The 27,551-nt window shown below is 49.8% G+C and overlaps 1 protein-coding gene across 2 annotated transcripts in view; it reads left to right on the top strand.

The window, feature by feature from the left end:
• The window catches only part of Itpr3 (inositol 1,4,5-trisphosphate receptor type 3), a 77,067-nt gene that overhangs the window by 9,601 nt on the left and 39,915 nt on the right, over positions 1 to 27,551 (top strand). For both annotated transcript variants that reach the window (XM_041634693.1, XM_041634694.1), the window contains exons 2-3: positions 8,098 to 8,168; positions 26,436 to 26,557. In XM_041634693.1, the coding sequence (XP_041490627.1) occupies positions 8,098 to 8,168; positions 26,436 to 26,557 (193 nt within the window). The remainder of the gene's footprint in view (positions 1 to 8,097; positions 8,169 to 26,435; positions 26,558 to 27,551) is intronic.

Below are 27,551 nucleotides of genomic sequence, written 5' to 3' on the forward strand. Positions count from 1 at the left end.
GAGTTGGCATGGGTTCTGGTGCCAGCTGGACTGGTGTGATAAACACAGCTGCCCCCCACGAGGGGATATGGGTGCTGTACCTAGAGCTGCAGTACCACTGGGTGGGGAGAAGTAGGGGAGCCTTTGTGGGTCTCCACCCACTCTGGGCATCCAGCCCAGGCTCAGTGCTCCTGCTGTAGCTGCTGAGGCAGGCTGGGGCGAGGCCATGCTCACCTCCCTCGGTGATGGTGGGTGGTTGGACGTGGGGAGTTTCGCTTGGGACTGGGTGGGGTATGTGGAACCAAGGCCCAGTTGGCAATCTGGGGGCCCTTTTCTCGGCTGTCACCAAAATTACCTGTCTGGTGTCTTCAGGCCTGCTTCTGGTCCCGGTTTCCTGGTAGCCCATCTGATAAGGGCTTTCCGGATTATCTGTTAGTGGCTTCACCCTCTCCCGCTTGGTCAGGTAGCACTGGCTTGGGGTGCTTCAGTTGTACTGCTCAAGAAGAGTAGAGGTGAGGCTTGTAGAGGTGCTAGGGTTCTCTGGAGTCTGGAGATGCCAGAGACGCTCAGCAGTGGGTTGAGTGTGTGTTCTGCTTTTGTAGAGGATGGGGATTTAGTTCTCAGCATGAATATGTGGAGACAACCACCTGTGTTTGCAGCTGCAGCGGGTTAGACGCCCCCTTACAGGCTCCATGGGACCTGCACCACACGTGGCATACGCTTACACCTGCGCACGCGTGGCACAGCTCACACCTACGCACACGTGGCACAGCTCACACCTGCACACGTGGCACAGCTCACACCTGCGCACGCGTGGCACAGCTCACACCTGCGCACGCGTGGCACAGCTCACACCTGCGCACGCGTGGCACAGCTCACACCTGCATACACACGTGGCACAGCTCACACCTGCATACACACGTGGCACAGCTCACACCTGCATACACACGTGGCACAGCTCACACCTGCATACACACGTGGCGCATGCTCACACCCACGCACGTGTGGCACATGTCCATACCCAAATACATGTGGCACACACACCTGCACACACGTGGCATACGCTCACACCTGCGCACACGTGGCACAGCTCACACCTGCACACGTGTGGCACAGCTCACGCCTACGCACGCGTGGCACAGCTCACGCCTGCGCACGCGTGGCACAGCTCACGCCTGCGCACACATGGCACAGCTCACGCCTGCGCACGTGTGACGCACGCTCACACCCACGCACGTGTGGCACATGTCCATACCCACGCACGTGTGGCACATGTCCATACCCGAACACATGTGGCACACACACCTGCACACACGTGCACACATACGTATGAGCTTATTATAATTTGGTTTTTAGAGACATGGTTTCTCTGTGTAACAGCTTTAGCCGTCCTAGAACTCATTCTGTAGACCAGGCTGGCCTCGAACTCACAGAGATCTGCCTGCTTCTGCCTCCTGCGTGCTGGGATAAAAGGCATGTGCTACCCCTGGCATTTTTATTAGTTTTTAATACTTTCATGTATGTGGATGTTTTGCCCACATGTATGTCTGTAGTACTTGTGTGCCTGGTGCCAGTGGAGGCCAGAAGAGGGCGTTAGATCCCTTGTGTCTGGAGTTACAGATGGTTGTGAGCCACTGTGTAGGTTCTGGGAATCAAACCTAGGATTGTAGCCAGTGCTCTTAACCACTAAGCTATCTCTCTAATGAATAAAATAAATCTTTTTTTTTTTTTTTTTTTTTTTGGTTTTTCGAGACAGGGTTTCTCTATAGCTTTGGAGCCTGTCCTGGAACTCTCTTTGTAGACCAGGCTGGTCTCGAACTCACAGAGATCCGCCTGCCTCTGCCTCCCGAGTGCTGGGATTAAAGGCGTGCGCCACCACCGCCCGGCTAAAATAAATCTTAAAAAAAGAGAAGAGCAGGGCGCCATCCCCGAGATGCCTCTGGTGGGGGGTGTTGATGGATCCCAGTGGGGTGCTGGGCTTCTCGCCCTAAAGATCCCCTGCCCCTCCTCTGTGTCTCCACACTCAGGGGGCAGCTCCTCCACGGCTGCTGTTGGCCCCTAGCCTTCGGCTTCTGGGCTGATTTCCTTCTCTGCCTATGTGTGGCTCTGAGTAGCCTCATGTGTTCTCCCTGCTCAGAAGACCCCAGGCTCTGTGTGGGCTACAGAAGCTGACCGATGGGGACGGGGACAGATAGACAGCCATGTAAACATAGCCAGGCTGATCTGTGCCGCCCACTAGACAAACACGTGTGTACGCTCATTTGCATAGCCTGCTGGAGTGACCCAGGCGGGGTCTCAGGGATGAAGGTAGGTTTTACTGAGGGAGGGTGCTCGGACCTTTCCCACTCCCCCTTCCCACAAGGCCTTGTATACTGGCCAAGAGTAGGCAGTAGGACTGCCCCCATATGACTTTCACATTTCCTCAAGGCTCTAGAACGCTTGGCAGGGGCTTGTGTAGACCCTGGTCAGTGTCTCTCCCTCCTGCCACAATGTCTGTATCCCCTCCCTTCTGGCTTTGCTGAGAGCCCGCCAGCTGGCCTGATTCATACGCTGTCTTACAGGAAATTCTATGCATTATTCAAGGCCCCAGCAGCTCCCAGGTCCTCACACACCTGGTCTGTTGGCTGCACTCTGACCTTCCCCATCCCAAGTCCAGACAGAATCCACCGTGGTGGTGCCACCAGTTGGCACCAGTGCATACATACCCTTCTGTCCTTACCCGTCTCAGTGTGTGGGTCTTAACTCCCCGAGGCAGGGACCCTGTCTTTCCTGGCTCAGGTCTCTCCACAGCTGGTAGAAGGAATTATTTCACCTACTCAGTATGCATTCTATGCGGCCTGCACTGCAGGTCTGGGCACCGGGGATGCAGAGGGCACATGTGCACCCCTGTCCTTACAGGATCTGCATGCCACCAACGGCAGTGAGACTAGTCGGGACCAGGTCAGAGCCAGAGCGAAGCAGCCACTGATTACATTTTCTGTTTATGGGGGAGCCCCATGTCATGTAACGCCATGTTAGATCACGTAGCCTGGGCTGGCCTTGAACTTGCTATGTAGCTAGAGATGACTTTGAACTCCTGATCCTCCTGCCTCTACTTCCCAAGAAGTGGAATTAACACGTGTGTGCCACCAAACCGGCCTACAGTGCACAATTTAAAAAGGGGTGGGGGAGAGGGTCTTTGTGGGTGGATCCTTTGAACTAGGGCTTGCCCGAAGTGAGGGTATCTGGAAGCAAAGGGTACTGAGACAGGAAGGGGCGGGGCTACAGTCCCTATAAGCTTGAGGAGCTACGAAGGCTGTGGGGCTGAACCAGAGTGGGCCAGGAGGAAGTCAGAACACGACTTTAGGAAGCTGGTTATTCTACCATGTTTGTTTTATGGCTCCAACTCAGGCATGGTGGCAGCCACCTTCCCCGCTGCCACCCCTGTGGTTACTCATGAGGTTGATTCCGGAGGATCATGGTGCTGACCTGATCTGACTTAACCTTTTTGTCCAATTTGTGGTGCTGAGGATGGGTCAAGGACCATGCAGGCTGAGGGGGTGCGCCCTCAACCTTGACTTCCCTTTGTTTTCTGTAGGGAACAGGCAGGCACAGGAGGAGGCGGGGAGGGGAGAGGCGGTTACAGTTGAGATTGGAAAGTCCTGGACTGGGGATGGCGCCAGAGGTGATGAGAAAAGCCTGGGTTCTGCTTCTGTTGCGGTCTGGGACAGGATCTCACCTAGTCCAGACTGGTCTGGGATTCACTTTGCAATAAAGGATAGCCTTGATTCGGATCCTCCTGCATCTGCCTGCCTGCTGGGATTGCAGACATCCACGACCATGTTATTTTATTCAGTGCTGGGGTTGAACCCCAGCACTCTGGGCAAGCACTCAGCCAGCTGAGCTACACCCCCAGTCTTCTCCACCCTGCTTTGAGACAGGGTCTCTTCCTATAATGTGGGCTGGCTTTGACCTTGCCGTATAGCTGCAGCTATTGGAAGAGAGGGGCTGGGGTTGGTCTGAAGTTTTGGCCAAAGAGCTTGCAAGGGTGGGGTTGTCGTGATGGGAGGACCACTCGGTGGACGAACAGGAGCGGTTGAGAAGAGAGTGTCCTTGGGACAGGAGTGTAGGAACTGCCAGGGAACATATTAGCCCTTCTGGGGCCGTGAGTGTGGCTGGCGTGAGTGCTGATGGGGGAGAGTGCCCGAGGCCGGGAGGCTGAGCAGCCTGTGCCCCCTTCCCTGCCTGGCGCTGTTGAGGGCTTTCCTAGCACCTGCTAGTACTGGGCAGCTTGGCTTCAAGGGCCAGCTCTGTTAACCTTTCCATGCCCCGGCTCCCTGCTTGCAAAATGGAAATAATAGCAAAGTAGTTTTAGGAAATTAAATAGTGTATGCAAACATCAGGCAGCTTTCCAGCTCCCCGGGCCACCAGCAGGGTGGCCTATTATTCGACTGAACTCCTACACCATCTGCGTGGAGTTAGCGCCAGCCGACACGGGCTGAGGGCCGTTTTCCTGCTCTCCATGCCAGTCAAGTCACCAGTCCAGGCCTCTGGCTTTTCTGATTGACAGCTGTGAATCTGGGGACCCTGGAACAGGCCTTCATGTTTGGTGACCTGCCACATTGGCTCATAGAACTCGGCAGAGCTATTTATTGTGGCCGGTGAGATGGCACAGTTGGTAAAGGTGCTTGCCACACACACACACACACACACACACACACACACACACACACACGAGATGACTTAATAAATGTAATGGGGGGAGGGTTTTAATTAATAATTACTGATTTCAGGGTCTGGTGAGCTAACTCAGTTGGGAAGTGAGCCCACATGGTGGATGGAGAGAACCCACTCCCAGAAGGTGGAAGTCCATCTCTGCCCTCCGCACGTGTCCTGCACACGTACACATATGCACATACAAAGATTTAAACAACACAGCTGCAGGGTTAACATGATAGCTCGGAAGGCTATGGTCCCTGCTACCAAGCCCGATGAGCTGCGTTTGATCTTGAACCCACATGGTAGAAGGAGGGAATTCGTTTTGGTGAGATATCCTCTGGCCTCACATGTCTATGCCAGGGGTACGCAGAGAGACCCTGTGTCAGAATACAGCGAGAGAGTAATTCAGATGAGCCAGCAGGAGAGGTGGGTAAGGCGAGGCATGGGATGGGACGAAGAAATGCCCTTCTAGGTCACGCTAGCCTCCAGTCACCACAGACCGACACTCCCTGAGCTCAGTCCTTTTGTATTGACCCATCAGTGTATGATTGATGACATCACTGATTGACCATCAATAGCCTCTGTGCCCCCTCCTCCGCCAGGAACAGATAAGGAAGTCAGGACTGCAGTTTCTATCTCTAACCACAGGAAGGTTTCCCAGACTCATCCTCAGGGGCTTTCCAAAAGTCATTAATAGAAATCCAGGTGAAAGGTGTGGTACCCGACCGACCTCCTGCCATTCCTGTGGCTCTGGGGCTTGGATAGAGACTCGGGGCAGAATCCAATATGACAATAAAGGTGATCCATTGCCCCAGTCACGAAGGTGCTAGGGTTGGGGCTGTCACCAGAAGCTGGAATGAAGCTCCTATATTGGTTCTTCCTATCAGTAAGGACCAGGACAGCAATGTGCGGATGTCCCACGGAGCTCAATGGGGCACCAACTGCCGGGACTCAGGGTAGAGGTGCAAGTGTTGAAAGGAGGTAGCTGGGACTATGGGCACGGGCGAGATGCCTTGGCTGCGTAGAGAAGAGCCAGGGTGGAGAATGTAGGTATACCGATTGGTTTCCGTCAAATTGACACAAGTCATGTGGGAAGATATCACCTAACTGAGAATCTGCCTCCATCAGACGACCTGTAGGCAAGTCCGCACGGCGTTTTCTTGATTAATGATTGATCTTGGAAGGCCTAGTCCACTGTGGGTGGTGTCGCTCCTGGACAGGTCGTCCTGGATTGTATAAGAAGAAAGTGAATGAGCTATGAACAAAGCCAGTAAGCAGCATTCCTCCACGGCTCCAGCACTGAGTTCCCTCAGTGATGGCCTGGAACAGGGAAGTGTATGCCAAACGAACCCTCTCCTCTCCAAGCTGCTCTCGGTTATGACGTTTATCACAGCACTAGAAAGCTGACTGGGCCGTTAGGGCTCCTAGGCTTACGGTTTGTGGCTTTGGCAGAGTGGTGTTTTGAAGTGTAGGAACCTTCAAAACCACAGTGCAGTGACCACATCTGGAGCGATGCTGGGATCACGTGGGGCTCTGCTAGGAAGCGGGCCCCTGAGAGAATTTGTGGAGGTCACATCCTAAGACCTGGTTAGCCAACCAGGGTGTGCAGAGTGGAGCGGGCTTTGAAACTTGTGACTTCAGGAAGCCATTAATGTTTAGATGCTGGTTTCTCCTTGGTGAGATGGTGCCAATGGCCAGTTCTTCACTGGGAAGTTGGTGGAAGTTCAGGAATAATGCTGCGCAGTGCTGAGATAGAGCTGGTCTTGGCCGTGGTCAGATAGAGCTGGTCTTGGCCGTGGTCAGAGAGAGCTGGTCTCGACAGTGCTGAGAGAGAGCTGGTCTCGACAGTGCTGAGAGAGGAGAGCTGGTCTCGACAGTGCTGAGAGAGGAGAGCTGGTTTCAACAGTGGCCAGAGAGAGCTGGTCTCGACAGTGCTGAGAGAGAGCTGGTCTCGACAGTGGTCCATGACCATCTCTTCCTGGAGACTGGGATGGAGAACTTGAAGCATAGGTGGATGGATGGTTGGGTAGGTGCATGGATTCATGTACAGGTGGATGCGATGCATGGATGGTGTATGTATTGGGTAGGTACATGGAGGGGTGCATGGACAGGTAGATGGGTAGTTGCACAGGTGAATGGGGAGATGGGTGGATAGGTGCATGGACAGGTAGATGGGTAGTTGCACAGGTGAATGGGGAGATGGGTGGATAGGTGCATGGACAGGTAGATGGGTAGTTGCACAGGTGAATGGGGGGATGGGTGGATAGGTGCATGGACAGGAGATGGGTAGTTGCACGGGTGAATGGGGAGATGGTTGGATGGGTGCATGGAGGGGTGCATGGACAGGTAGATAGGTAGTTGCACGGGTGAATGGGGGATGGGTGGGTGGGTGCATGGACAGGTAGATGGGCAGTTGCACAGGTGAATGGGGAGATGGTTGGGTAGGTGCATGGATGGTGCATGGACAGGTAGATGGGTAGTTGCACGGGTGAATGGGGGATGGGTGGATGGGTGCATGGACAGGTAGATAGGTAGTTGCACGGGTGAATGGGGGATGGGTGCATGGACAGGTAGATGGGTAGTTGCACGGGTGAATGGGGAGATGGGTGGATAGGTGCATGGACAGGTAGATGGGTAGTTTCACGGGTGAATGGGGAGATGGGTGGATAGGTGCATGGACAGGTAGATGGGTAGATGAGTGGGAACGTGGGTAAATGAAGAGTAGTAGGGTCGGCACATGGGTGGATGCACGGATGGTTGGTAGGCGCATGGGTAGAGGATGGATTGATAGACGCATGCATGGATGGATTGATGCATGGGTAAGTGAGTGCGTGGATGGATTGATGCATGGGTAAGTGAGTGCGTGGATGGATTGATGCATGGGTAAGTGAGTGCATGGATGGATAGGTGAGGATTGGCACATGGATGGACCCCACCCCCACCCCCAGAGATTCAGGATTCAGTTCCCAGCCATGGCTCTAAGAGGGAATTTCAGACCCTAGCTTAGGTCCTGGCTGAGTCTGGGAAGCCTGAAGTTTATTCTATCTGTCTGTCTGTCTGCCTGCAGTCTCTCATCACATTTGCTTCTTGTCCTCACTTTCTCAGACTTGTCTTCGACCTTCTCTCCCATGCTCTGTTGTCCCTCATCGGCTCCCACCTTCCACTGTCTTTGAATCTTGACCTCCGTTCCTCTCCCCGTCCTTCCTGCCCAGGCTGCAGGATCTTAGGAGTTACCTTTGCACTGTCTGAGAGTCAAGATTGAGCCAGAGGGACCTTGCCTTTTAGTGGCCGTGCAAGGAAAGAGAATGACCCGTGGTGGGTGATGGAAGCAATGCCAAGCAATGATGGTGCTCCCGGAGTTCCCTGCTCCAAGGGAGAGGTGCCTATTGCTCCCTCTAACTGGGCTGCTCTGTCCCCTAGGCTGGTGGATGACCGCTGTGTGGTGGAGCCTGCAGCTGGGGACCTGGACAACCCCCCCAAGAAGTTCCGAGGTAAGACCTCCACGCTAGCTGTGAGCATCCCTCCAGGGCCGCAGGGTCCCGGACCTGGGTCTGTCACCTGCAGTCTGCCTGAGAGCACCCTCTTCGGTTCGCGTCGACCTTGGTCTTGGCATTGGCTCATTTCTGCTTTTCCTTCCAAGACCGCATCCCCTCCCCTGGCACACCCACTTCTGGCCAGGAGCCCATTTCCCCCGAATTCCTGGCCACTCACAGGGCTTTCTTTGTCTGTGTGACTTGTTTTTTTTTTTTTTTTAAGGGAATAAAGCAGGGAAAGACAATGGCTCAGACCTCAGAAGCCCAAGGGAAAGCCCTTCCCTGTGCCTCAGTCTCCCCATTCATGGGGTGAAGGGACTGGACCTCTTAACCCTGCGTATCTACTTGTCTCGGGCTTTGTGTGACTCCTGCTGGATAGACCCCCAGAGCCCAGACATGACCGTATTCTACGACCCTGGTAGTGGGCTCCACAGCCCCGGTAGTAACGGGGCTGGATGAATGCCAGCCTGGCTGTCCTAGGCCAAGCAAGGGATTGCCTGTGAGGGCTGAGGCTGACATGCACCAGACAGCTGGAGCCTGGGCGTGGTGGAAGCAGGCAAGAACATGCCAGATGATGCCACCAGGTCGGCTGCAGTGTGGTTGCTCTTCTGGGAGAGGCTGGTGGGAGACGTCATCATCTAAATGCTGGCCAGGGGTGGGGCTAAGAGACCTAGATGGCACCCTTTGACTGTTGCCGGGGTGGAGGTGGCGTCCTGCTATCTGTTGGGGGATGTAGTGGGGAGTGGTAGGGGTTCCTGGCCCCAGAGGGCCTTGCCTCAGTGCTTCTCCGTCCACGCTTTCGTCATGACCTCTGAGTCGGGGCTTTGTCTAATAAGCGGATGCCATAGGCTGAGGCGTGTCTCAGCAGCTGTGTGGGATGACCTCTGGTCCTGACCAGCCTTTCTCTGCCCCACGCTGGTTCTGCATCGGGCTGCCCTCCCTCCCTCTGCTCCCCCAGTGACTAGCCACCCCTCACCTCTGCACTTGGCCATCCCTCTGCCCTGCTCACCCTCGCCTCACCCTGCTCTCCTCTGTGTCAGTGGCTGTTCCTGGTGTCAGTGTGACTGCCCCTGGCTCCTGACTCTTGGCTCCAGGTCCTGTTTAGTTTTCTGCATAGCTTGACTCCAGCACGCTCTGTGTTCCGTGTGATTTGCTTATTCTCTGTCTCTCTCGGGGTTTTGGCTCAGTAGGTTCACGCTCACTGTGTAGCCAAGGTGGTTCTGAACCAAATGCTTCTACCTCCCAAGTGCTGGGGTTTCAACCACTGTGTGCATAGGCGCCTGCAGGTCACGGTGTACGTGTGGAGGTCTGAGAACAAAGTCTAGGGATCTTCCTGTCCTGGTTGGGATTGAACTCCAGTCTGGCTGTCATTTGTGCCCCTTACCAGAACGCTGGCTCTCCAGGGAGGGTTTTTTTCTAGTTTTAGTGGAAGTTTCTGCCTCCTAGCTCTTTTTTTTTTCGGTGGGGGAGGGGAGAAGAAAAGAGAGAGAGGGAGATGGGAGGGGGGGCAGAGAAAAGTGAAGGTCCCTTGGGGCCCCTGGCAGCTGCCAGGGCAGGGAAGGGATTGTGTGGACTGGCAGGTGACAGGGAAGTGGGCGTGGTAGGGGAAGATATGCCCTTGGCGTCCAGTGGACAGTTTGGGGCCAATTTTTGACAACAAAAAGCCACTTAGTAAAACAAATACCCTTTTGACTTCTTGCATTCTTCCCACGCCTCCAGCTCCTCCTCTATGGTTTCTCAAGGCTTGGGTACAGGACTCCTGGAGGTCCTCTTGACCTGTACAGTGAAGTATGACAGAGTGACCCGGAGTCCACCCACCACCTTCTGGGTGCTTTGCGGGGGGGGTGCAAGAGGTCCCCGTGGTCCCGCTAGGGCTCGAATGATGCCAGCCAGCCTTGGGCAGGATCCGTGCTCTGCAGCTTCTGGCTGGCAGGTGCAAGTTTGGAACATTAGATCTTGGGACTAACATTAGGATGCAGGACTCCAGCCTCTGCAGACAGAAGCTCAGGCAAGTGCCTCCCACCCGAGGCCTGCCATTTGCTGGCTCCCTGGCTTCCTTCCCTGCAGTATCTTGGCCCTCCCACGGCAGGGTGTGGGGCCATGGCAGGTATCTGGAAGTTGCCAGGTCGTCATGGACTTTTTTCTGGGATCCCCAGGCATTCCGCCCTCCCATCCTGGGATGAGCCCAGCCCTTGCTGACTCTTCTTGCCCACAGCTCACTGCCCAGTGCCTTTCAGTCCCTACCCCATGTACCTTCCCGTTGAGCTCTCATCAGTCTGCTTTGGCTTCTGTGGTTTCAACTCCATCCACTGTTTGCCTCACCCCAAGCCTCAGCTTGTCTGGGGAATTCTTTCCAGACTTGGCAAGGGCCTGGGAGGCCCAGTCTGCGGGTGCCAGTGGTGCCTCCCCCCAGCCCAGCCCCCTGATGGCTGTTCTTGCTGTGGGTGTTGATGGTGTGTTCCCTTGCTCCTCCTGCGAGGCCAGTGTGGGAACTTCCGGGAATGCTCGGGACGCTCAGAGTGCAGGCCTCCAGGCACAGACACCTGGACTAGTGTGCTGAGGTCACCTCATTGCTCAGTCTGGTGGGAGGAGGGGCTGCAGTCAATTCCTCTGCTTGTGTAGCTGGGTGCCCCTCCTCCAGCTTTCACCCCGCTCTTCCAGAGCACCCCCAAGCCCTTTGGGAGCTGATGAGGTAGCACAGTGGTAGAGCGCTTGCCTAGCGTGCCGGGGGCAGTAGCTCAATCTCCAGTGTCACAAAACAAAACATACTCAAAGCCAGAGGAAGTGACCCGTGTCTGTAAGACTAGTGGACCATGGGTCTCATACACCTTTAATTCTGGCACTCAGAAGGCAGAGGCGGGCAGTTCTCTGATTTCCTTGTCTAAATAGCAAGTTCAGACCAGCCAGAGCTATATAGTGAGACCCAGTCTCAAAAAAAAAAAAAAAAAAAAAACAACAAAAAAAACAAAAAACAAATGTAACAAAACAAAAAACAAAACAGAATGATCAAGGAAGACTTGGGTAACTAGCTCTGGTCACCACATGAGTTAGCTCATGCGCACATGAAAACACACACATACACACACGTGTGCGCGCACATACACTCACTTGTGAAGTTGGTTCTGTCGTTCAGGGGCTGGGTTTAAAGTGTTTGCCATTCTGACCTCGGGATAGAGCGGGAACACACAGGGCGGTTTTGACCTGGGATGACGGTGCCCTCTGTGCCGATCCGTTGTCCTGTCCTGCTGTCCTATGAGATGTATCCCTGCTGCATGTGGCCTGAGGCCGCAGCCTATAGCGTTCCGAGACGGGCTAGCCTGTAGGTAAGTGCTGAGCTCAGTTTCCATACCCGTCTCTTTGGCTCTTGTGCCAGGGTTTCTCTGAGTGCCCATGAGGGGACTTGGCGGGGTGGGAAGAACACTCCTCTGTCCTGAGAAACGACCCTGCATCCTTTCTCTGAGGCGACCCCGTGGACTTGTGCTTGGGAGAGTTTAGAATCAGTTCTCTGGACTCTTGTTTTGAGACAAGGTCGTTCTCACGCTGGCCTGTATCTTGTGACCTTCCAGTTTCTGCCTGCCTAGTGCTGAGATCACAGGTGGACACCCTACCTGACTAGTTGCCTGGGGCACCCAGGTACCAGGGTTCACCCCACCAGTAGAGGGCGCACTCTTGGGGGTGGCTGGGTGATACTGTCTTCTGTCCACTCTAGGCTGTGGACAGTTGGCTTTCCATTGCCCACGGATGCCTCCATCCATGCCCCTTCTCCAGCAGGCCATGTCAGAGGCTACTGATGCATGCCGTGGCTGCAAGCGTCATCCATATTCGGCTTGAGTTTGTTTTTCAGATCTCTAGTGCGGTGTCTGCGTTCACATGGAGAGGCCGGAGGTCGATACTGGGTGTGCTCCTTAATTGTTCCCCCCTTGCTTTTTGAGATAGGGTCTCCTCCTGTCTCAGCATCCCCAGGGCTGGGATTACAGGCATCTGTTGCTGTGCCTGGCGTGGATGCTGAGCACTGAGCTCGGGTCCTCACCCTTGTGTGGAAGGACTTTCTCACCGAGCTGCCTCCCAGAAGCCCACAGTTGGATAGCTGCTTGCCTGGCATTTGTAAGACCCTGGGTTCAGTTCCTAAAAGTTCAGTCTCTCCTCTCTCTTAAATATTTACCATTATTATTATTATTAGCTTATTTATTTTTGTGGCAGTCTCACTACATGCTCCTGGCTGGCCTGGAACTTTCTATGTAGACCAGGCTAGCCTTGAACTCATGGAGATCCGTGGGCCCCTGCCTGTCAGGTGCTGGGATTTAAGGCATGTGCCACAGATAGATTTATTTCTGTTTTGCCGGCGTGCTTGTCTGTGTACTACATGTGTGCAGTTCCTGTGGAGGCCAGAAGAGGGCACTGAATCTCCTGAAACTGGAGTTACAGTTGTGAGCGGCCATGTAGGTGCTAAGAATTGAACCCAGTTCCTCTGCAAGAGGAACCAGTGCTCTTAACTGCTGAGCCATCTCTCCAGCCCTTCTTTTCTCTTTTTCATTTAAAAATTCATTCTTTTTGGTTCAAGTTCTTGGGAAATGATGTGAATATAGTATTTGTACAGTTCACCACTCTCTGGCTAAAATTTCATAGCTTTAATTATTTTTTAAAAATTACTTTTAATTGTGGTAAAATATACTTAATGCCGGGCGGTGGTGGCGCACGCCCTTAATCCCAGCACTCAGGAGGCAGAGGCAGAGACAGAGGCAGAGGCAGGGGCAGGCAGATCTCTGTGAGTTCGAAGCCAGCCTGGTCTACAAGAGCTAGTTCCAGGACAGGCTCCAAAAGCTACAGAGAAACCCTGTCTCGAAATATTTGTTATATATATATATATATATATATATATATATATATATATATATATATATCTTTTGCTAGAGCTGGAGAGATGGCTCGGCAGGCAAGAGCACTGGCTGCTCTAAGGGCTGGGTTTCCAGCATCCATGGTGGGCGGCTCACGCGGCCTATAATTCTAGCGCTGGGGCCCTGCACCCTCTTCTGGCCTCTGTGGGCACCTGCCCTTGTGCATACATCCATATACATAATTAAAAATAGTACATCATCTTTAGTTGGGTGCTGGTGGCGCACACCCTCAGTCCCAGCACAGGGAGGCAGAGGTAGGCAGATCTCTGAGTTCGAGGCCAGCCTGGTCTACAGAGTGAGCTCCAGGACAGCCAGAGCGACACAAAGAAACCCTGTCTCAAAAAACCAAAAACTTCTATAAAAGAAAAAAAGATCTATGCTCTGTGTGTGCGCACACACGCTAGCGTGGACACACGCGCTTGTGTATTTGTGTGTTTAGAGGGATGGTCAAGGCTAGTTTTGAATTCTGATCTTCTGTCCACTCCCCAAGTCACGGGCCTGAGCCACCACCATGCCCCACGCTATCTTAACCATTTTCAAGCATTTAGTTTGATGGCATTCCAGATGTCACGGTGCAGCCATTGCTGTCACCCCAGTCCTGATTCTGCTTTCTGGCCATTTAGGAACTTCTATCAGTGGAAGCAGTATGTCCTATTGTGCCCGGTCTGTCACCAACTCTGGCCATTTAAGAACTTCTATCAGTGGAAGCAGCATGTCCTATTGTGCCCGGTCTGTCACCTGGTGTTGTGTCCTCAAGGTGTAAATGGAGTTTTCTCATCCCGCCCTGTCCTGCTGTTTCTAAATAACCACTCAGAGGCTTAATATGAATTACAAACTGTTTGGCCTATAGTTCAGGCTCTTACCTTTAAATGAACCCATTTCTGTTAATCTGTGTATTGCCACATGGTTGTGAATTTTACTGGTCTGCTAGCGTCTTGTTTCTTGAGCAACTGTCTGGTGTCTCCCTCGACTCTTTTTCCCCCCTGTATTCAGTTTTGTAACGGCGTAAACGAATGCAGACAGATTGTAAAAATATATAGCTTTAATAGACTTACAGAACCACCGTTCCCACGGAGACCAGGAAAGCAGAAGCAGAAGCTGGGAGCAAGCTTGCCAAAATTATAGGCAAACATTAGCCCGAGGTGAACACGCCCCCTAAGGGGTGGGACTTATCCCTACATCTCCCCTTTTTGTCTAAATAAGACAGAACTAAACCAAATACAACTATATACAATAATAACAAATAATAAATATAACAAACAATATTGAGAACAAAAGTTTTGCTAAACATTCTATCTCAAGGAGTCTAAATAATGTAGAGAGTAACTACAATTATATAATCTTCAACTCCGTCAAAGATCTGAGAAGGGAATAAATATTACTTAACAAACGAGATATATCCAAAATGTGCAACAATTGACAGAGACAACTGACTACCTGGGCAATCACCCAAAGTCTCGTTTGCAATGTTGAGTCAACCAATTTTGGCTAAGGCCTAACATAACTGACATACCATTATTAAAGGCAAGGAACTTTTCAAAACTATCTTACCCTGTCTTGGCAGGATATGACAGTCCTGTTTTATCCATTGATGCACGCTCTGTATCTCTGTCAGTGGTTGAGGTATGGGCATTTCTTTGCCCAAAGGCCAGTTCTGCCAAATAGAAAGGCTCCAGGTGGAGTGTCTTTGGTGCTCAACATTCTCTCGGGAATAGAGCTGTGTTGCCAGGAGCAATTGTGTCTCACTATCACGAAACTCTGAGTTAGATTAAAGGCCGTTTTCTACAGCTCTTTGAAGAAGTTGAAGATTATCTATCTATACTAAGTATAATCTCTATATATCTAGAGAACCTGATTAGTCTAATTATAAATGACAAACTCAGATGACTATTAATCTATATAATTCTCAATATCTATCTAACTTAAAGACTAAGACAATAAACAACTGTGTAACAAATGAGGATAATGAGCTCCAAATATAAACACTGTACAAATATACATTGCAATATGGTAAATATATATCAATATACAAACATATAAGTATCTTAATCAGAGGTAGAAATGTAAACTGCAATATGGTAAATATATACACTATATATATATCAATACAATATATGTCAATACATAAAAAATGTTTTAAACAGAGATAGAAACATGCATGCATACAATAGTCAATATAATTTAACTTTGTATCAATATACAAGAATCGATACCAATATATTTGTCTAAAAGCAGTAACTCACAATTATAAATCTATTATCCCATCATTCCCTCTTTTTTTTTTTTCAAAATGATCCCTGAGCTTATAAAATTCCTCCCCCAACCTCCCAATCCCTAAATGATGTCCCTAAACCCAGGGGTAAACTTTACTGGGAGAGGGGACGTCGTCCTCTAGAATTACTTCCAGCTGTCATGGGGGCGACGTTCTTTCTGGGGGATCCTGTGAAAGTAAAATGATGGTTAAATTTCAAGATCAATGTCTTTTAAAATTGCAAATAGTCTCTGAGTATTTTGTGGAGGTCTGGCCAGAATGTTGTACAAGATGTGCACCATTTCAGCTAACCAAGTTGGGATCGTCTTGTGCAGCTGGTATCCAAAACAGGTCTTGTAGTAGTGCTATCAGTATCATGACGTCATATCAACCAGGTAGAGTTGTTGTTGTGGGGCCCCATCTTCTTCCTGGAAACTTCAAATGTCACTTCAGGAAAAACTCATTGTTCATTGTGAAAAACTTAAACATTAATCATATAGACATATATAGACATACATATATATATTCAATGGAAGGCATGATAGATATATTCAATGAAAAGTATGATAGATATGAAGAAAAGCAAAGATGTTTTCTAAACTCATATTTCTTTCTGTCCCATATCTTGGCTCTTGACATGAGACAGAAACTCCAGAAACTCTGGGTTTTTCTCTTACTAACAGGCTTGGAATTGGAGAGGGACTGAGCCAGAGTCCAACTTCAAAACCAGCTCTACATATTTATAAAGAAATGTTTAATAAGACATATATATATATATAAATTAATACTTACAAAATGTGTCCATCCATCAGTAATTAAATATTCAGGGTCCCTTAATTTCTTTGAAGATGAGTATTTTCCTGTGGAGATAAGAAAAGAACCCTGCCTCCAACCTATCTGTATTTCTTACCATCAGTATGCTCGCCATCCTTATGAAAGAATTGTTATTTATCTTTTCCAAGTGGCTTCTCTTCTTCAAACCGAACCTTTATTAATTTTGACGGTATCCACAATTTTTCCTCACCTGTGGAGATAAGAGCAAAACCCCTTCCCCAACGTAGCACATCTCCTGGCTTCCATTGTGAGGTCAGCACATCCTTGAAATAAACTCGTTGATTTAGTTCAGTAGACTTTTCCATTATCCAATGTCTTTCTGCAGCCGTTGTTCCCTTCTCATTAGCGTTGAGAAAATTCAAGGTTAACAAAGCATTATGTAACCTATTTCTGGGGGTGTTTTCCACCCCTTTCTGTTTGTTCAACATATCCTTTATAGTTCGATTTGATCTTTCTATGACTGCTTGACCTGTGGGATTGTATGGTATACCTGTAACATGCTTGATATTGTAATAATCAAAAAACCATTTCATTTTCCTAGAGACATAAGCAGGACCATTATCCGTCTTTATTTGTGTAGGTATACCCATGATAGCCATGACTTCTAATAAATGAGTGATTACTGAATCAGCTTTTTCTGAACTTAAAGCAGTTGCCCACTGAAAGCCTGAATAAGTGTCCATGGTGTGATGAACATATTTTAATTTGCCAAATTCTGCAAAGTGGAACACATCCATCTGCCAGATTTCATTTCTATGGGTGCCCTTTGGATTAGCCCCTGCAGGCAGTGGCGTTTGGTTATAGAAAGAGCAAGTAGGGCATTTCTTCACAATCTCCTTAGCTTGTTGCCATGTAATTGAAAACTCTTTCTTCAAACCTTTGCTATTAACATGATGATTTTTATGAAATTCAGAGGCTTGTAGCACACTACCAATCAATAATTGATCAATTTCTGCATTACCTTGTGCTAGAGGACCTGGCAGTCCCGTATGGGATCGGATGTGTGTTATGTACATAGGGCAAAGCCTGTTCCTGATCAAATCTTGAACCTGGAGAAACAATGAGGTTAGTTCTGTATCATCAGGTATAAATTCAGCAGTTTCAATATGTAAAATAACTCTTTCTGCGTATTGTGAATCTGTAACTATATTAATAGGTTCTTTAAAATCCCTTAGCACCATTAGAATGGCATATAATTCCGCCTTCTGGACCGAATTATACGGACTTTGTTCCACCTTACCCAAGTCTTCTGATTTGTAACCTGCCTTCCCTGATTTATTGGCATCAGTATAGAATGTACGGGCTCCGGTTATTGGAGCATCATGGACGATTCAAGGAAGAATCCAAGAAGTTCTCTTTATGAAGTTAAGCCTCTTGCTTTTTGGATAGTTGTTATTAATGTCTCCCAAAAAATTAGCACAAGCTCTTTGCCATGGTTCATTATCTTCCCATAATTTCTTTAGTTCATCAGCAGTGAAAGGCACTATAATTTCTGCTGGGTCTATGCCTGCTAGTTGACGAAGTCTCAGCTTGCCTTTTATAATTAACTCAGAGACTTTTTCCACATAAGTTTTCAGTTTCTTACTTGGTTTATGTGGTAAAAAGATCCATTCCAAAATAATATCATCTCTCTGCATTAAAATTCCTGTAGGAGAAATTTTTGATGGTAGTATGATGAGAATACAATCGAGCTCTGGATTCACCCTGTCCACATGTGCCTGTTGTAATTTTTCCTCAATCATTGTCAGTTCCTTTTCGGCTTCAGCTGTTAATTCTCTGGGACTGTTTAAATCTTTATCACCATCCAAGGTTTTGTTCAAATGAATTATTAGATCAGGTGTTATTCCAATAGCTGGTCGTACACTGGAAATGTCTCCTAACAGTCTTTGAAAGTCATTAAGAGTCCGTAGGCGATCTCTCCTAATTTGTGCTTTTTGTTTCTTAATTTTTTGCAAACCTATTTTATAACCTAAATAATTAACAGAATCTCCCTTCTGAATCTTTTCAGGAGCGATTTGCAATCCCCATTTAGGTAAAAGTATCTTTATTTCTTCAGTCTGTTCAAGGTATCCATGTTTGAATCGGATAACAAAATGTCGTCCATGTAATATGATATACTATAGATTTGGGAAATTTCTTGCGTATTATTTGCAATGGTTGGTTCACAAAATATTGGCACAGGGAGGGGCTATTTAACATACCCTGGGGGAGGACGGTCCAGTGGTACCTCCTCGAAGGTTGAGAATTGTTATAAGTAGGCACTGTGAAGGCAAATTTTTCTCTATCTTCTTTTTGCAAAGGTATAGTGAAAAAACAATCTTTTAAATCAATAACTATGAGAGGCCATCCTTTTGGTAATAAGGAGGGCAAAGGAATTCCAGATTGCAGAGGGCCCATAGGTTGAATAACCTTGTTGATGGCCCTGAGATCTGTCACCATTCTCCATTTACCTGATTTTTTCTTAACCACAAATACAGGAGAATTCCAAGGGCTGGTAGATTCTTCTATATGTCCAGCATCTAATTGTTCTTGTACCAGCTGTTCTAAAGCCTGTAACTTTTCCTCAGCTAAAGGCCATTGCTTTGTCCATATTGGTTTCTCAGTCAACCATTTTAGAGGCAAGGCTGTTGGTATCTCTGAAGGGACATCAATTGCTTGTTCTTGTACAGCCCGAATGGCCGGTTTTCTCAGTTTGTAATATCTTTTAATATTATTCTCAGAAATATAGGCTCTAGAAGTAGCAGGAATGTTAATTTTGGTATTCCATTGTTGTAATAGGTCACGACCCCATAAATTCATTGCGATATTGGCTACATATGGCCTTAATTTTCCTATTTGTCCCTCTGGCCCTATACATTCAACCCATCTCGTGCTCTGCCTTACTTGAGATAGGGTTCCAATTCCCAGGAGCTGAACATTTACATTCTGAAGAGGCCAATATGGATGCCCAGATTCTGGGGTAATGATACTTACATCAGCACCTGTGTCCAGCAGGCCAGTAATAAAAATGCCATTTACACACACTCTCAGTTTAGGTCTTTGATCATTTATAGAAGTTTGCCAAAACACACGTAACTTATCTTTCTGATCATTATTGCTTGTAACAGTAGGCATGGGGCTTCCTAATTGTCCTGACGAGGCACGTTCTCTGCAGAAACTGGAAATGACTGAACCATGTTTGTCATGGGGGCCTGTGAGGCCCCCCCTCTCACGTTTCCCGACTGTATCAGGTTGCCTTGTCTATCTCTTGTAGACCTGCATTCATTCGTCCAATGTCTGCCTTTTCCACATCTTCTACATAAACCTGAAGGCTGAGTCCTATTTTTGTTATTTCTAGAAGATGCATTATTATTATTATTATTATTATTTCTGAAATCCGTTGTCTACAATTCCTTTTCATATGACCCATTTTGCCACAATTAAAACATTTGGTATTCTGGTGTCTCCTTTTACCATTGGAAATTGCTTCTTCTACCCATGCTTCAGTGCCATAATCAAATGTATCAACATTGAGTGTATGCAAGACCCATTCTTCCAAGGGCGCTGATCTGAGCTTTAAAGGCCCCAAAATCCTTTTGCATTCCACATTTGCATTTTCATAAGCCAAAGACTCAATCATTATACGTCTTGCTTCTGGGTCAGATATTCCTATTTGTACAGCCTTAGTTAATCTTTGTAAAAAGTCACTAAAGGGTTCTCTCTGACCCTGTTTAACTCTGACAAATGATTCCATTCTCTGTCCTGGGTCTTGTACCCTGTCCCAAGCCCTTAAGGCTGCTGTAGTACACATGGAGAGTGTGTTTTCATTCAAATTAGCTTGTTCCTGAGGGTCAGAAAAGAGCCCTTCACCTAGAATTTTATCTAGGGAAATGTCAATTTCCTTCGCTTTTTCCTGCTGTTCTAAGAGTCTAGCCTCTTGCCTGAATAAGCATTTCCATTTCAATTGCGGTCCACTCTCAAGTACCGCAGAGCTCAGCTGGAGCCAGTCCGAGGGGGTTGCTCTGCTTGTCGTGGCCCAAGTTCTTAGCATCTCTTTAACAAAAGAGGCTTGCATCCCAAAAGTCATGACAGCCTGTTTTATTTCCTTGAGATCATTCATACGGACAGGCTCCCATGTATCCTCCTTGATGACCCTAGGGTTTTTGGAACCAATCACCTTCTCTGTTGTTATTACTGGAAAGACAGGTAGAGCTGTAGGTAGAGCTTTGTGGAAATTGTCCCGGAGAGATTTACCCACAGATGTAGTTAAAATTTGCCTTTCTACCCTTTGCTCTTCTTCATCAGAATTTAGAAATTCCTCAATCTTTTCAATTCTATTCACCATTGCCTTCTGCAATGTCTGAATCTCCTGTCCAGAATTATGTTCCAAAGTCTTCATTGAGGATTCTAAAGTATGAAGTTTGTCCGTTAGAGATAACATCTCATCTTTGGACATAATTTTTATGGCATAAACCGTGCCTTCTTTGTATTGACAATCTTTCCGTCAATCTGTCATAAGCTTTAGACAAAATCCGGTTGTCACATTCAGCAGTTTTGATTCTCTCAGTTAATGTTTCTGAATGGGACTGAAGCTTACGATCCAAATTCATATCCATAGTAATGAATTCTCCTTAATATCAGCCACTAATGTTTCAGTTCCTACAGAAAGGGACTGAAGCTTATGATCCAAATCAGCTGTTCCCTCTTCCATAGTAATGAATTTCTCCTTAATATCAGCCACTAATGTTTCAGTTCCTATAGAAAGGGACTGAAGCTTACGATCCAAATCAGCTGTTCCCTCTTCCATAGTAATGAATTTCTCCTTAACATCAGCCTGGAGAACTTCAAACTGATTCTTTTTTTTTTTTTTTTGTTTTGTTTTGTTTTTCGAGACAGGGTTTCTCTGTGGTTTTGGAGCCTGTCCTGGAACTAGCTCTTGCAGACCAGGCTGGTCTCGAACTCACAGAGATCCGCCTGCCTCTGCCTCCCGAGTGCTGGGATTAAAGGCGTGCGCCACCACCGCCCGGCCTCAAACTGATTCTTGAGAAGATTGTTGTCATTCTCAATTGTTTTTAAGCGTTCAATCTCTGTCTTAAGAATCCTGGATTCGTCTCGTAAAGACTTTATCATATTTCTATTATCAAACCATTTAGTGCCAATGAAAACTACGAATCCCAGAAGGATCCATAGATGTGGGGTGATAGACACCTCTTGTAAAATCTCCCACATGGTACAATTAAAAAAATTGTTAAATTCTTGAACAGTAATGTGTTCAGACATTTTATTTATAAAAGAAAATTTTTTTACCTGCAATGATCGGTTCCTGCCAGTGGTGGTCTCTGTGTTTTTGGAGCCTGTCCTAGAACTAGCTCTTGTAGACCAGGCTGGCCTCGAACTCACAGAGATCCGCCTGTCTCTGCCTCCCGAGTGCTGGGATTAAAGGCGTGCACCACCACTGCCTGGCTGGCCTGGAACTCATAGAGATCCGCCTGCCTCTGCCTCCCAAGTGCTGGGATTAAAGGCGTGCGCTACCACCGCCTGGCAGGCCTGAAACTCACAGAGATCTGCCTGCCTCTGCTTCCCAAGTGCTGGTATCAAAGGCGTGCGCCACCATCGCCCGGCTAAGTCACTTTGTATCAGACCAAATCTGCCGCTTTGGTGGCTTTTGTTGCAAAACCGCAGATACTTGAGCTTCTGCTAATTCAGGCAGTGGGGTTCCGCTGCAAACTTAGCCAAGGCAGGCAGAATGGTCCTGTGTGCCCGAGTGTGTCTCGGACTCGGCACTGGGGCCCGAGTCACGAACTAAAAAACACACCCTGGAGGGTGCTGTGTTAGCTAGCGGGCTACCCGCTTGAGTCGGGGGCAAAATAGCCCACGTTGGACACCAAAATGTAACAGTGTAAATGAATGCAGACAGATTGTAAAAATATATAGCTTTAATAGACTTACAGATCCACCGTTCCCGAGGAGACCAGGAAAGCAGAAGCAGGAGCTGGGAGCACGCTCGCCAAATTTATAGGCAAACATTAGCCCGAGGTGAACACGCCCCCTAAGGGGCGGGACTTATCCCTACACAGTTTGGCTTTTCCACCTAGCTATATTCCGCCTCGCTATCGGCCAAAGCAGCTTTTATTATCAACCAACAAGAGCAACATATAGTCATGGCATATAGAAGGGTTATAGGTCCATCCATGTTGTGTGTGTGGTGAGGGCTAGGATATTTGTCGACTGTCTCTGTCTCATTCTCTCTCCCTGTCTGGGGTTCTGTTTGTTGTGACACAGGTCCTAATTCTGTATCCACGACTGGTCTTGAACTCATTGTGTACCCTAGGCTGACCTCCAACTTGGCAGCAATCCTCCTGCCTCAGCCTGTGAACTGCTGGCATCACAACCATGTACCTCCATGCAGAGCTTCAGCATTTCCTTCCCTGCCTTCATCCCTGCCCCTATCCCCTCCCTCCCTCCCTCCCTCCCTCCCTCCCTCCCTCCCTCCCTCCGCCCCTCCCTCCCTCCCTCCGCATGGTGCTACAGTCACCGAGTGCCACTTGAAGCCATTTTCCTCCCACTGCTGTGTGGCCTCCCTGTGCCTTTCCAACGTGACTTGTTTCGGGGTACCCACTGGGGACCCCACGGGCTGCTTTCCATCTTTTTATCCGTTGCAGAGAAGCGCTCAGGACACCAGTCCTGTGGTGGCACCGTCCAGGGTGACGGAATGTGGAGAACACCCTGCTTCCATCCGTATTGTCACTTGGTCCCCACGCCCCCATCCACACCCCGCCAGCGCAGCAGCCTAAGCACGCCACCTTGTCACCTCCTGCCAGCTGCCTGCGCCTTCGAAGGCTCTGCTTTCCCATCGATGGACCACAGTTCATGTTTGGGGCCTGTCAGGTGGCTGAGAACTTGTGTGGCCTGCTCTCCCCCAGCAACACCGCATGCTGTTGTAAACTCTGTTTTCACACTATAAACCCAGACCCTTCCAGCCATCCCTCTGTTTTAAAGAAAGGTTTATTTACTTTATTTAATATGTCTGAGTGTTTCCCTGCATGCCTTTCTGTGCCCTGGGAGTGTGCCTGGTACCTAAGAAAGTAAGAAGAGGGCATTCGACCTCTGGAACTGGAGTCACAGACGATTGTGAGCTGCTGCGTGGGTGCTGGAGTCAAAACTGGGTCCCCCAGGAGCGAGTGTTCTCGAGCCACCTCCCAGCCCCTGGCTACCCAACTTTAAAAGTTCCCCTTCCAAGGCTGGAGAGATGGCTCAGTGGTTAGGACCCAAGTTCAGTTTCCAACAGCCATTGCCTGTAAATCCATGGTCAGGGTATCCGATGTTCCAGTTCTGACCTCCTCAGGCACCCCTCACATGGGACACACACATGCTCATAAATAAAAAGAAATGCTTATCCCAAGGCCTGAGGATGTGGCTCAGGCAGTGTGGGGCCCTGGGTTCCTTCCTGAGAGACGTCACAGAAGAGTGTATTTCTAGGTTTTTCCTGAGACCTCTGGGACCTGCAGTGTTCATAGCTTGAGGCTGCCTCATCCCAGGGACGATTGTGAAGGGTGAATGTGGACAGATGGCTGTAGAATCGCTGTAGCCCCAGGTCCTCCACCTCCTAAGTGCTGGGATTGTGGAACCCAGGCCTTGGGAATGCCTGGAAGCGCTCTGCCCTCATGAGTCACACCCCCAGCCCCACCTGGCCTTCTGCAGCGGGCCCTGCCCTGTGTCCCCTGGACACTCCTCTACCCTCAGCCTTTCCTCGTGGTCTGCGATGCTGTGGGCCCCTGTCACCCATGCTGTGAGAAGCTTCTGGACCCCTCGGGTTCTGACACAGCTGCCTTTGGGCAAAGCACAGTGCACAGAAACTGTCCCATAGGTCCTTGGGGCATAGAGTGTGGGTGGGGCTCCAGGGAGGGTCCGTGCAGGACAAGTGGATGGACCTCACAGTTCTGGGGGTTTCCAGGGAAGATTCAGGACCAGGGTGTGACATTGCTTCACTTCCTCCTCTCTTGGGTGCAAAGATGGTTTGTGTCCACACAGGTTCTGACTCTTTAGTGACATGTACTGTACCCTTCTTGGGGGCCAGGCAACCTTCAGAGTTGGGGAAGGGGCCTGGGGATGGTGCACCACTCTTGCAGAGACCGGAGTTCAGTGCCTGTCTCCCACGTTAGGCAGCTCACGCCTGCCTGACTCCCACTCTAGGGGATCTGACTCCCTCTTCTGGCAGCCTCGGGAACTGCACTCACATGTGTACCCAGCAGCTCACACCTGCCTGTGACTCCCACTCTAGGGGATCTTACGCCCTCTTCTGGCAGCCTCAGGAACTGCACCCACATGTGTACTCAGCCCCTGGGGAATAGATCAGTGGGGAGAGGGGTTTGCCACCAACCCTGACCAAGGGGGGGGGAACCTGGGGATGAGGTGGAGCCTCAGCATGGCCTGGAGAAGCAGGAAGACCCCAGCTGCACCCCAAAGACTGAGCAGAGCCCTCAAACACACGGGGAGCATCTTTGTAGCAGGGCCACCCCTCATGCTGGAGGCCTCTCTGTTTTAGAATTGCTGCTTGCCCCTCCGGTCTCCTCCACTACACTGGCCTCTCCTGACTTTTCTCCTCAACGGTTCCGGGGCCTCTGTACCCCACAGGCTGATGGGAGATCAGATCTGCTATAGATCCCCTGATAGTCCGCCCTAACCTCGAGAGTGATGTGGTCATAGGTAGAGCATCATGGGTCAGGAGGGGATCCTGTCCTCGTGACTTCCTGTCTCTTCATATCTTCTGCTGGCCCTGTCCCCAGAGTTTGTAGTCTGATGCTCAGCCCTAGCTGTAGAGGGTTCTTGGGGCGACCGAGGCCAGCTTCCCTCAAGGCTATGACTCTTGTCATGTTGGGGTGTTCACAATGCACAGGGCTGCTGTCTCACACTGGCAGTGTGCGCAGCCCGTCCGTCCCCGGAGCCCACTCTTCCCCCTCAAACTTCAGGCTCTTCCAGCCGAGGGCTCCTTTAGCTTAGTAGAAATTTAGGATACCGGTTTTTGGAGTTTGGACTTACAGAAAGGACAGGTGTTTTGTTTCTTGGCCAAAATGAAAATTTCAGTTGCGATTTCTGTTTCTGGACCTTGATTTCTGTTCTGACCAGATCAAGAGGCCGAGAAGCATAGCTTGTTGTATAAGGGTCCCCAGGGACTGCAATGTGTGTGGGGGACTCTTATCTGTCATCTGGGGGCAGCAGAAAGAAGCTGAGCAGAACGTGGTGTTGGGAAAACAGTCCATCCTGGGCGAATGGTCTAGCCTCACCCCAAAGTGGACTGGGGGCTGTGAGCTGTCCCTTACACAGTGGGATTGTGTGATGTCCGAGTCAGCTGTGAGATGGGGTGAGCCAGGGAGGCAGGGCAATCTGGTAAGGAATACAGCAGGAGCAATAGCTGTCCACACCTGCAAAAGCCAGCACAGACGGCATGGAGTGAGGCCTTGGAGGTGAAGAACCTGGTAGCTTCCCTAGAGGGAAAAGGGAGACCTTCTCACACCCCAGTTTTCTGAGAGGCTCAAATTTCTTTTTCTTTCTTTCTTTCTTTCTTTCTCTCTCTCTCTCTCTCTCTCGCTCTCTCGCTCTCTCTTCCTTCCTTCCCTCGTTCTATCTCTTCCTTTCTCCTTTCCTCCTTCCCTCCCTTCCTCCTTCCCTCTCCTTCTTTCTTCTTCTGTTTTTTTGAGACAGGGTTTCTCTGTGTAACAGTCCTGGGACTCGCTTTGTAGACCAGGCTAGCCTTGAACTCACAGAGATTCACTCTTTCTGACTCCCAAGTATTGGGATTAAAGGTGTGTACTACCACACCTGGCAAATTTCTTTCTTAAGATTTAGTTTTATTTCATGCGTGTGTGTGTGTGTGTGTGTCTATCTTTGCACATGTGTGGAGGCCAGAAGGTGGCACTTAGTATCTTCCTTTAATACTTTCACCCATTCCTTTGAGGCAGAGGCTCTCCTTGGACCTGGGTCTTGCGTCTCAGCCGTGCTGGAAGGCTCTTCAGTTTCCACCTGCCTCATGGCTGGCGTTACAGGTGTCTTGTGGCTGCCCATTTGATACATGGGTGCTCGGAGCTGAACTCCAGGCCTCATGAGTGTTCAGCAAGCACCTAAGCTCCAAGCCATGTCTTCAGCCTCCCCTCCCCCCACCCGGGTCTCTAGCTCTGTCCTGTCCCACAGAGTGGGCAGGAGGCAGAGACTGGGGTTCTGCCAGGGAGCTCTGAGCTCTGAGCCCCCATCTCTTTCTGTCACACCCAGATTGCCTCTTCAAAGTCTGCCCCATGAACCGCTACTCGGCACAGAAACAGTACTGGAAAGCCAAGCAGACTAAACAGGACAAGGAGAAGATCGCCGACGTGGTACTGCTCCAGAAGCTGCAGGTGTGTGCACGGGTGCACAGGGCCTGGGGCACATGGTACGGGGGTGTTAGGGACTGGGTGCACAGCACTGGGTGTACGACGGGGCCTCCACTCCTCAGAGTCAGCGGCGGCTTCATGCATGAGATGAGCGTTTTGAAAACCCTAATGGGCAAGACTGGTGTAAACGTCCACGATTTGGGGGCAGACAGGGAGTGGAGTGCCCGTCTAGGAACCCAATGTCTGTATAAATCCTTCCTGCCAGTTCCAAGATGGGCATAGCCCTGTGCCAGGGCACGTGACTCAGTGGTTAGATGTGGGCAACCAGCCAGTGGCTCCTGAGGTGGTGGCTCTGGGGAACCTCCCTGGAGAACACTGGGTCTCGTCTTAATCTCCCACTGATTTATAGAGCTGCAGCCTGAGGCTCTTGGGACCCATCTTCCCATATTGTGGGTCTGGTTGAGCCGAGGCAACCCCTAGGACCCTGACTCTCCTTCTTGGGCACATGCATAGTGCTGTGGCACTGGCCTGGTGGACACACACACGGAATGTCCTCTGAGCATAGCTCAGGTGTGGCCCAGTGCGGACACCGACCGTAGGGGCAGCAGCTGTGGTGAGCCTCTGAGGCCCCTGCCCTGGGGCCGTGGGACTGGAATAGCTGGGTGGACCCCCATCCCATAGCTGTGACCGGGCCGTGGAGGGAGGGCAGAAGGGACTGTCTGAGCTCTGGTCTCAGGGTGGGCTATCCCCAGCTTCCTCTCTACAGCCACTGTAGACGGAGTTGGGGCTGAGACCCGGGGCTCCTCACACTGTAGCTCTGAAGGATCACGTGGCACACTCATGGCTCCCTTGCAGCCTCTGCAGCCCTGGCTTGATTTACCCTAGACCCAACAGCCCAGAGCGGGAGGAAAGGGCAGAGGGGCCGCTGTCCTCAGAGTGTGCTTGTCTGATGGAGGAGGCCTTTCTTCAGCAAGGGTCTGGGTTGATGGCCCAGTTTATAGGGGCTCCCCTAAGAGGA

This window comes from Microtus oregoni, unplaced genomic scaffold (assembly GCF_018167655.1).
Source record: "Microtus oregoni isolate MIOR12 unplaced genomic scaffold, Mior012 000046F_ref0000063, whole genome shotgun sequence".
Lineage (NCBI taxonomy): Eukaryota > Metazoa > Chordata > Mammalia > Rodentia > Cricetidae > Microtus > Microtus oregoni.